Source organism: Lolium rigidum, chromosome 3 (genome assembly GCF_022539505.1).
Source record: "Lolium rigidum isolate FL_2022 chromosome 3, APGP_CSIRO_Lrig_0.1, whole genome shotgun sequence".
NCBI lineage: Eukaryota > Viridiplantae > Streptophyta > Magnoliopsida > Poales > Poaceae > Lolium > Lolium rigidum.
Genome location: NC_061510.1, coordinates 272,203,563 through 272,215,180, shown reverse-complemented (window position 1 = coordinate 272,215,180; position 11,618 = coordinate 272,203,563). Strand labels below are relative to the sequence as shown.

The 11,618-nt window shown below is 41.2% G+C and overlaps 1 protein-coding gene across 1 annotated transcript; it reads right to left on the bottom strand.

Moving 5' to 3' along the window:
• Positions 1-3,187: 3,187 nt before the first annotated feature.
• Positions 3,188-9,135, bottom strand: LOC124703431 (BTB/POZ domain-containing protein NPY4-like). Its single transcript, XM_047235644.1, has 4 exons — positions 8,227-9,135; positions 6,406-6,475; positions 4,103-5,287; positions 3,188-4,026 (listed from the first exon to the last, which is right to left on the bottom strand). Exons 1-4 carry the CDS (start codon positions 8,286-8,288, stop codon positions 3,433-3,435), a joined length of 1,911 nt encoding a protein of 636 aa, XP_047091600.1. The 5' UTR covers positions 8,289-9,135; the 3' UTR covers positions 3,188-3,432.
• Between the last annotated feature and the right edge of the window lie 2,483 nt (positions 9,136-11,618).

Genomic DNA, 11,618 nt, shown 5'->3' with positions numbered 1-11,618 from the left:
ACAAGTCTGCTGAAATGGTACAAGGGTTACATAAAAAATAAAAACGCCAAAGAATATATTTATGCGGAAGTTAGATATGAGCATCACTTCAAAGATTACTATGTACAAATTCATCTGAGTGAATTTGTTCCAGCTTTTCAATCTGCGCGAGCTCGACAAATCTATCATCAGTTGCTACGTTATGTAAGTGATTTATTTCTACCCCATCTCGTTCATATTGCCTGCACTATATATATGTCCTAACTATATTGTTGTGTACGCTATTATATATGCAGAATGAAGATTAAGGAATGCGAAGTAAGGAACATCCATGATGTTGGGTTCATTGACCCACACATCGTTAATGGATATGTGTTAGAACATCACCCCGCCGACGTGGAGGAAGACTTGTGGCGGTTTCTTAAAAAGCAGGAACTCAAAAGTGATATTCTATTTCCTTACCATTTTGGGTGAGTGTTTCTGTCTTGAGCACATTCTCTTTTGTTTACTCCATGCATGGTATGTGGCCGGCTAATCGATGAGTTATGCATGATTGTGCATGTATCGTGTCCGCAGGTTCCACTGGATTCTACTAGTAATTAAATTTGACACCTCCACATGTCTCGTCCACGACTCTCTGAATCTGGAAGCAAAGCTTTGGGGCGACATGAGAAGAATGCTGCAGAAGTAATTATTTTCATTCATTTGCGCTCTATATCGGTCGGCCTATTTCGTTCATTTCCTAATATCAAGTAACTAATAACTCTCTTCTTCATTTAATTTTCTTTGCCTCGTAGGGTTTGGAGACGGTTCACAGATGAAACGGTCGGTGAATTCAAAAAAGAGCTACAATTCATGCGGTCAGTGGCTGCGACTGGGGATATTCAGCCACCGGGGACCAATCTATGTGGATACTATGTTTGTGAGATGATCCGGAGATACACCTCTGAGCGGGTTCCGTGTGATAACAATGAGAAGAGGAATAACCTCCGGAAGATGCTTAGTCCGGAAGCTCGCTTCCGACCACTTCAAGAGGAACTAGGCTGGATGGTTCACGAGGGAAGTCATCGATCCTAAAGGAGAACACTATGTAGAGGACGTAGAACTTCATATGCATTAAATTATGTATGGAAACTTGTTCAAAATTGTATATGGTCATCCGATGATATTGAATATATATTGTATATTCCTCTTGAATTCTTTTTGGTTCTAATTTCAAATTTGTTTGAAATTGTACATTCATATGCATGTATGTAGTACCGTAGAATATGTGAAACTCCTTCAAAACTAAAATAAAACACAAAAGAAATAAAACAATACAAATTAAAAAGAAACCAGGTTTAGGGAGGGGGGCTAAAACCCTAAACCTGCGGCGGCCTTTAGTCGCGGTTGGCCAGAAGAACCGCGACTAAAGGTCCTCCGCCCCGACGGTCGCCTGGCGCCCACGTGGACGGGCCTTTAGTCGCGGTTCGTAAGCAACCGCGACTAAAGGGGGGAGGCTTTAGTCGCGCTTATTTAATCCCGGTTGCACAACCGGTATTAATGGAGGTTGCAAACCGCGACTAATGGACCTTTTTCCACCAGTGCCTTCAAACCCTATCGTCTATTTTGACAGGCGGAGCTTTGTTTGAGTCCTTGGAGGAAGGGATAATTTAGGCAAGTACAACTTTGTTTGATGCTAGAGTTTTTGTGGGATTACTAGGATAATCCCTAGATGGATTGGGTGAAACCTCTATCTTCACCCAATTATCTCAAATCCTTATAAAATCTTAATCCTCAATTCAGTAGCTATGGGTAGTGTATTGGGTATTAGAGAAATTATACTAGAATTTGGTGAAGATTATCCACACTGATCCCACCAAAACTCCAATACCAAATAGACCTACATTGGATTATTGGATTGTGTTGGGGCGTCCCCCACCAACCACACACAAACACACACACACACCCAAACAAAAAACTTCCCTGACATATAGATAGCCAGGGACGGAGAGAAGGGGGGACGAGGGGGGGCTTAGCCACCCCCATGCTTTGGATTTTAGGAAGAATACTACTCACTACAAGTCTAATTTCTTGCTGATTTAGCCAACTCTGCCCCCCTCATCAAGTTTACAATACAATTTTGCCCCCCTCAAGCCGAGAAGCTGGCTCCGTCCCTGTAGATAGCTCTACCGTTACTAGCAGACTTTTTGTTCTGAGTATATAGTATGAGAGTGGATTTGGTACATGCATACGTGATATGTGGGTGCTGAGTTATACATTGGTTTGAGATCAGCGTAACTTACATACCCCAGTTAGTCTTTCCTTGTGTGTGCATACACATAATCTGCCGCCTCATGATTTCATAGCATTAATTACAGAATTCGAATATTCAAAATGATGTATCTCCAAAACCGAGTTAGTGTACGTACGACATATCCAAATATTCAGCCATAGAATAAATCATATAGTGCGTTGTTGTCTATACCAAACTGTATGTAGCCTTGTATGCAGGAGTCACACAGACAAACTTTTCAATGCTAGTACGGTTTTGCTAGTTCTCAAATTTCTGATTTTTTCTTCGGGGAGTGATAGTGTGCAACTGAAGCAAATCCTGCTGCAGTGCCTTCATCCTGCGACGAGTGGGTGGGTCATATAAAAACAGGGGAACTGCGATGTGAATGGCTACATTTGTAACCTCAGGTTAACAAATCGATCGCTTAATAGGATAGATGAACTGAGTCATTAACAGATGATTCTATAACACTTGGTCAGACCGAACTTCGACAAGCATGCCAAACGCCGCAGCATGTTACTCGTGGCCCGTCGCCCCGTGCCCCCGTCCCTTTACCTTCAGATGAAGCTGGTAATAGACCACGTAGAGAAAATACTAAGAGTAATACTACCTCCATCCCAAGGAATAAGGCGCACACGTATTTCAAAACGAACTTTGACCATAAAAATTGAGCAACAAAATTTTGGTTATATTATGTAATTAGTATCGTTGGATTCATATTGAAAAGCACTTTCTAACGATGTTAATTTTATACAAACAATCTTTATATATTTGAAGTAATACTTAGTCAAACGAAAAGCACATAAAACGAAGACAGTTTATTCTTTGAATCGGAGGTAGTACACCGCACAGAGAAAACTGTTTAGCACCATGACTTCTGTCTACGAAGAATATCAGTGATCAGGACAGAAACTTTGCTCTACCCTGCCAGTCTGCCACCTCCAAAAACGACTTCCTTTATACTACTATCACCGAAGAAACATTACAGATTTATCTTATGAAACGTGTTTCCTGAACACCAATGACCAGACCTCTAGGGGACTACAGCAATTACTAGCAAGAATGCTACAAAAACATCATCGGCGACTGGACAAGTCAGTAGTATTCCACATCCTAAGATTGCTACCTCTCGTGTAAAGGAAAAAACAAAATCAAAGAGAAACTACGAGGGCAAGCGGCTAGGACATCGAGCGCCTCGTGTTCCGTGACGGCATCGACTTCACCTCCTCCGTGTTGTTGGCAGACCCAGGGCTCTCCGATGTTTCTGAGCCGCTGTTCTCACCAACATTTGTTGTCTTCCCAGACCAGAGCTTGCTTAGCATCTTCTTAGGCATCAGCATCGCTTTCGCCTTACCGGTGGTGCTCTTGTCCTCACTGTTCTTGTTGATCTCGCTGCTAGCGCTGCTCCTCTCGCTGCCAGCACCGTTTGTGGCAAGCCTCATCGACCTGAAAGAGTTGATGTCACTGGATGTTGGGACTCCGCTACCATCCTCTTCGGTTGTTGTGGTGGCAGCTGATCTAGAGCTGCCATACGAGTTTCCGTTCTCTCTGGGAAGAAGCGAATGGACAGCCAATGAAAGATCGGCAGCAGAGTCACTCCTCGCAGAAGCAGCTGATGCTCGGACTTGCTCAAAGAAGAGGACTTGCACAACCACACGCAATGGAAGCCGCTCATTCTGCACAGCGTGCATGCATGCCTCCTGGGACAGCTTCTTGCAGTCCATCAATCCGCATAATCTCTTCTTTTCACTCTTTGGTAGGCTTGGGTGCTCCTGTATGCACGGAATGGAGCGTCAGTTTGAAACTAACAACAGCAGAAGTAGCAAGACACACATATGTGAATATTACCTTTAGATACATGTCGATGGCATGATATAGTCCATCATGTGTTTGCCGGGATATGGCAGACACCATTTCAGCAAGTTCAATGAACTTTGAAATAGGCAAATTGGGATCTTTAGCAATCTCACCAAGATACTCATCTATCAATTTTGCAACTGCCAACTTTGACGTGATGGAAACAGAAGCAAAATTCTCAACTTCCACAATTTCATCGTCATCTTGAAAACTCAATTTACCATTATCACTATGATGTGACATGAACTGCTCAACTATTGCCATAATCAGGTCAACATTATACAAACAGTTTTCACCACTAGCTGCTGGTATAAGAAGGTCCACAACTGAAGCACCATCCAGTTGCGTGCCTATTCTCTTGACCAAGTTATCACGATAAGATTCACCAGATTCCAGCAAGCATGCAGCTCTTAGTAGCTTAAGAAGAAAACCACATGACACTGAACCTTTCTCAGTGGGCAGCAGGAATACAATGTTTTCGAGAACCACACGACGTTTTGTGCAATCAGTTCCATTGCTCACAGCATCTTCCAGGGAACCAAGCAGCCGTCGGAATGCATAGGCTCTCAGTGCTTCTCCAATAACTATAGCATGAATTCTTCCCTTTGCCTTGATTGTTAGGATCACGCGCTTGTACAACTCCATCTCGAGTTCACAAAGGTCCTCAACCCACCAGTCCTTAGGAACCATTTGTTGCATCCTGACTCCGTTCCAGTGAGAATCGACACCATTCTCGGATTGGAGTTTTTTTCTGTTGTACGTGTATGACCATTCAACCTCTGATGGATCAGTTGACGCCTTTGATGCAATAGAGTCAATGCATTGGTTGATTACCTTCAAATTCTCAGACCATGGCTGCAACGACTTTGTACTTTGTAGAACTATGATTGAGTCTTTCCAGGTTCGAAATATGCTCGATGTCAAGAACACATCAATTTTGTAGATAAGATTTCCTTTGTCAATGGTCTCCAACATTTCTAGGTACTCAGCTGCGCAACGAGCAGCAAGAACATTATATGCGTTGAGTGTTACAATCATGCCATAACAAAACTTGGCACAAATTTCAAATGCTGAATGTCCGCCAGGAATGTCAGATATATCCACTTCATCGCTGTTTTCCTCATTACTTGAAGCTACTAATCTTTGCAATCGTGAACTCTTTGACAAAAGAGGGAACTGCAAACAATGTGCACAACATTGTTATTAGACATAAAACAAAGCTGCACAAGAAAAAAATTAGCTTTTAACAAAATTAAGTCTACTCTATTGTACCGCAAAAGCACATGTATAAGCAGTCCATTCCATTGCAAATTTACAATCAGGTGTTCTACAATAACAGCTAGTCATATAAATCCCTAGCAATTAAAGTAAAATAATTCTTTAACATCTCTAAGGAAGAGCTTTAACAATTAATTCACACTTAATAGTGAATATCAGTACTGTAGCATTGCTCTCAAAATATCACTGTTCAAAAACTAGGCCGATTCAACGATTACTAGGCCGATTAATCGCTACTAGGGGCCTGACCGTGTCGATTACCATTAATCGCTTGGGTTAATCCTTTAGCCTGGTTAATCATTCCGAAAGTCCGATTACTAGGTATGTTCCCGATTAACTACTACACTTGGTTAAAAAAGTTACAAAATTTTCAATGCACATCGCTAATACAGACGCTACCCCTCCCCAATAAAGTAGGTTTTACGAAGCTCCCTCTTGATTGCAGCCTCCACTAGCTTGATTTCCACCGTCGCCAAATATTTCCTTGCCCTCCTAGACCAGTTACTCGAATTTGCCTAGACCTCAGATACAAGAGCTCGACCACCTTGAGGAGCTCGTCCATGAGCTCGAGGACGCCTTCAATAGGTTAGGTGGTTGAGGTGTGCGAGGGGTCGTACCCTAGGTAGGTGGTGGGAAAAGATAAACTTCAGAGGTTAGAGAAGAAGAAGTGAAAGGAACGAACGCGGCTTTGGCTAGTGGATCCTGATTCGCCCGTGACCTTGAAGATTAGGTCACGGAGGAGAAGCGTACATGTTTTTCTAGGATTTTAGGCTCTAGAGATGTAGGGACAGACATATAGATGCTCATATTCTATTATTTTTCTTATATAAACTATTTTTAAGTGCTAATTTGTGTAGGTTGCACCGATTAAATCAGTTAATCGTCCGAATTCCGATTAATCGCTATTCCCAAGCCGACCGAGCAGTTAACGATTACCGATTTTCTTAACATTGCAAAATATCACTGCAATGTCAAACCATGAGAACAGTAATTTATACAGATAAGGAAGTTGATACCTTGTGAAGATAAAACTTAACATCTCCTATGGAGATAACAATATCTGTTGCCAGCTCTGTTGCAACAAACCTGAAAACCATGTTAGCACAACATTAGCATCAAAACTATTTAGTACAAATAGAGGCAAAGCATAATATACACGAGATGGAAAAAAAAAAAACAGATTCAAAAATAGAGGCAAAGCACATCCGAATTCTTTATTTGACCAGAACATGAATCCCAAAATAAATGAACAAATTCCAGGGCATATATTGACATGTGTTCTTCTGTATATTTTTCGACTACTTCTCTACCTCTGTTTTGATGTGTACGCATGTCATAGCTGTACTATGCAAATCATACAAGTGTATTCCCATGATAGTGCTGCCATGTCACTATTCGGTGAACAGTATATCAGAATATGTACATGGATGACTCATGCATATCCTTTCGAGAGAATGGCAAAGGTGACATTTGTGAAGATATTGGCTGCCGAACAGAATCACAGTGTTTGTGAATGGCACAGTTCATAAAAGCGGGCCCACAGTATTTTCCCATAAAAATGATCACAGATGTTGGTGCACAAAATATTTGATCACAGACCACAAAGATGGCAAAGTAAATTCATGTAATCCACAAAAACAAGTAATAGCTGAAATAAAAAAATTAGTAAAATCCTGACCCACTGAATCAGCTAAAAGTAAGACAGCGAGTGACAGACCATTTACCTAAGTAAAGTACCACAAGCAACGATAGATAAAGGTCTGGAAAGCAACCTCACATCTAGTAGCATTGTGCATGACAAGTACAACTAATTTAACTGGTAACTGGTCCTGGACCAATGATTTAAAAAACTGGACATAGTAAGGCAAAGCTAACTTAATTGAGCTCCACGAATTCAATCTACATTATGGACCACAATGTCAACAACTAGTTTGATTATATAAACAATAAACACTAAACAAACTAGGAAAGGCATTCCAATCATTAAATTTGCACATGCCCTCAAAGTACAGAGGAAGCTTAAGAACATATGCCGCTAGCAAGAATCAAGGACAATTAACCTATTAAAGAACATCAGTTGGATTGTTAGCCATCTGAATGTCATGACATAATGCATTACTTAAGAGGCATGTTAGGCAACCAATTTCGTGAAGAATGTTGTAACGAGAAAGCAATCCAACCCCTATCATGAATGTTTTAGAGTTAGTTGCAAAACGTGATACGGATAGAATAGTAGCGTATTGGATAGCCATGTACTTATGTAGTTTTCAGAAGATGGGAAAAATTCAACAAACATTTAAAATAGTTCTTCGCAACTATTGTTCAACTCTATAGTGTAAATTTACTACAGTAATATCAATACTTCAGAACAATTGGAAGTTTTGTGCAGGCTCCTTAACTAGTACTAATAACTGAAATCAAATAAATAACACCAATGGAGTATGTTCAGTTCCTCTTATTCCGGTTTAAGAAATGGAGCCCAGGAAACTACAGATCAAGGACCACATTGCCCACCAGAGCTAATTAATTGCTGAAAGCATATGACTAGTTACCAGTATGATTGCTCCCTTTAACGACTTCCTTGATTTGGAATTTAATTTGAAAACAATGAAAAGAAGATGTCTCAAACATGGAAAAATTGCAGAACCAAGATGCATACAAAAGCCAAATTTCTATCAAGTGAAACAGATCTCACAATTTCAACGACAAAATTAGTTGCCGTGCAACAAGACTTGCACTAAAGTGGAGTAAAGCAGCAAGAACAAGCATCAAATAAAGTAATAATGTGTACAGAGGCTGGAGAAACTCTGAGCAAGAAGAGAAACGAAACAACTAACCTGATATTGCTGCCCTCTGTCTGAAAGACATCCGGCTTCGACCCAAGCTTCATATGCTTCATTGTGTCACAGCAAAAAGTAACCTGCTACTCTGTTTTGTGTCCTCTCTAGCTCTTCCCTTTCAGCTTCCTCCTCAGCAGTCACCACCAAATGGGGGCCAAGAAGAAGAAACAGCTCAACAAACCCACGACACTGAACCCATCAGCAAAGGAGCAAAACCGGTGGTGGGCACAGGCATGTGAAAGGACAAGACCAACAACTAGTGATGAGGATCCACGCCCAACTGTCCCCCTCGCGGCGTGGCCACCAAATCAAATCAGGCCAGGAAACTCCTCTAGATCAGTAAACTAGTCAGCAGTTGCATCAAGATCTGGGTCCGGGAAAGCACAATGCCAACAGGAACTCCTCCTTCGAGCTGGATCGCACACAGGCGCAGAGGGAGGGAAGCGGCAGCACCTGCAGAGCACAAGGGCAGCATCTTGAGGTGAGGGGACAGCGGGAATAATCGGTGAGGCGATGTTGGGAGACCACGGGAACAAGCAGCAGTGAGGGGAGGAATCTTTCTTATCTTGGTTGAAATCGCAAGCAAGCAACATGGATGGCAAGACAGGTTTACGAGATTGAGATTTGTTTAGCGATCTAGCACATGCAGGCAGTCAAACGGTGATTATAGAATTGCAATCCGTAGACCACAGGCAACAAGATCGAAAAAAATGTGCATAAAGAAATTGACATATATAGATTTTCTAGGTGATTTTATTAGGGGAAGAAGAGACCAATAAATCGCAAAACGAAAAAAAAATGGACCAAAATATTATCAGCTTTCTCCGAGCAAGAAACCCAAAAATTGTGTTGCCCGGATTGACAAACAATGGCACACCCCTCAACGAAAAGTACACTTTTTATCTCCTGCTACAGGAAAGAAAGAAAAATGGAATACAAAGTGGATTAGTTTAGTTTCAGTTAACCAAGAACACAAGTTCACCCGGTGCCTAACAAAGGGTGTGTTATTAGAACCCTAAATAAACTTTTGGAAAAAAAAAATTAATACCACTCCGCCACAGAAAAAGATGAATGGATTGGAGAGAATGAAACATTGGGATTAGATCGCTCACATAAAAGAAATCAATCCAGGGGATCCGCCGCCGGCAAAAGAAATCAATCAGTGCGGACGGATCTCCACTACAGTGGAGGACTCCGAGGGAAGGATTCGTTGGACGGAGGGAGAGGGGAGGAGGAAGGCTCCGTCCGATCTCAATGGCCCAGCGAGCGAGGATATGCTTCCTATTCTACTTCTCGTCAGAGGAGAATGGGGGGAGGGGGACTCTTCTAGTGAAGTGATGAAAACGTATTTGGCAGAAACGAACAGAAAAGCGCAGAAGAAAAGGCAGCTTTTTAGGACAGAGGAAACGACCAAACCAACGAACATCAAGAAACATTCCTACCGAACTACCACTAAGTGCTGGTTACTTGTAGTAGTCCGTTTTATTTGTGGAAAAATAATGCTTGCTCAGCTGCTCTGGAGAAAAATAAGTAAATCCAAAACAACAAATGAAAACAAGCAGAAAGAGAGCCTGAGTACCTCACTCTGCATCCAAGACCACGAGAATCGAGAGAGATCACGCCCGCGAGAGAGAGGGGGGAAGCGATCAAGCGCTTATGTTTCTTGGCGTCGATCTGCCGCCGGTGAGTGGAGCTGATGAGTATCTTTCTTGCGGCGGAGCGAGTTGCGTTTGGTGGTGCCTGCTGCTGCAGAGCTTCACGGATTTGGTTTTCTTTATCCTAACAGGCTGGTGGGGTAGCATGGGCTTCGCGAATGGACACCTCTACCCCTGCAAATGTTCTCTTGCTGGCCCCTCCCTTTCTCCTCCTAGTTCCTACATTCATAATCTGTCTCTGCAGTCCACGAAACCTAGTTGGATAAACGTCCAAAGAAGCCATAGAAATTGGTGCATTAAGTTCATAAAACTAAGTACAAACAATGCTTCACCGAAAAACTTTCGTTTTAAAACAATCTGTGGGTATTACAACATATATTTAAACAAATAATTCATGTAAATTTAATTATGAAAGAAAAGTACAAACTAGTGACGAAATTTTGCATATGAGAAAAAAAAAAACCTCAGCAACATTATTTGAATTTTTTTGAACTTTTCCATACTTTCTATATGGCAAACCTGCTGAACGTTCCTCGATAAACCTGAAACGTGAAATGGGATAGTAAACGAGATACTATGAATAAGTCCGTTTCAACTTTCTTTCAAAGAAATATTAGATAATTTGTTCATAGCTATGTGGTTGAATAATCTAGTTTTGTTCAAATTAAGTGCGAAATCGCGGAATTCTCGCATAGTTTGTACAGAAATTAAGCTACTTCTTGAAATTTGCACACAACTTTCCAAATTTTAGAAAATCGCACACAACTTTCTAAATTTTCAGAAATTAGTGTGAAGTCCTGGAACTCCCACATGGCTTATAGAGAAACTAACCTACTATATGAAATTTGAACACAACTTCCTAAACTCTCAAAAAAAATTCAGAACCCCCGCAGAACTTGCTAAGAGTTTGAGAAAAATTAAAAGCTATCACATCTTTGAATTTGCACATAACTTTCGTAAATAAGTTTGTTAAAAAAAACAGGAAACCACACATATCTTTTAGAATATTGCTCACAACTATCATGCATATGAAATTCTCACAAATCCCATAAACGTACTCTCAATATTTTGAAAAAAAAGTAGAGAAATTGCAACCTCCTCATTGTGGGGTGTCACCACTCTCCTATTGAGCGGTAGGACGATGCTAGTGGTGCAACATCTCCTTTCAGTGGCGGGTGGCTATTTTCTCCAACTAGCAGTGCATGAGGACGCCTCTGGTGGAGCCATAGTTAACACCTTGCGTCGCTCCACAGATAGACAGCCCTTCGACATATGCAGTGGTCCGCTCCCGGATCTAGAGCGCAAAGGCATCAAGCGGCTTCGAGGTGTCAGGGATGATTCAATTCGGCTCTTGGGTGCATATGCTCCCTCCACCTAAAAAACATTTTTCTAATTGTTAAAAAAATTTAACAAAAAAATTCACATGTACATCTCGACAATCTATGTGCGTTCATGCACTTTCGCGAAAAACCGATATTTTTTAGGATCGATCTAAAAAGACAAAATAAGTCTCACAGAAAGCCTGATTTTCAGCACTAAATTTTGTCTTTTTTAGACAGCTCAAACTACAAGTTAATTTTTCATGGAAATACTTTGGTCGCACTTAGCATGTGAAGATGTACACATGAATTTTTCGTTTGAAATTTTTTTAATTTCAAAATGTATCAAAATCGCAGTTCAAACTAATGGGAGCATATGCACCCAGGAGCCAAAACACTAAGCTCTCTCAAATGG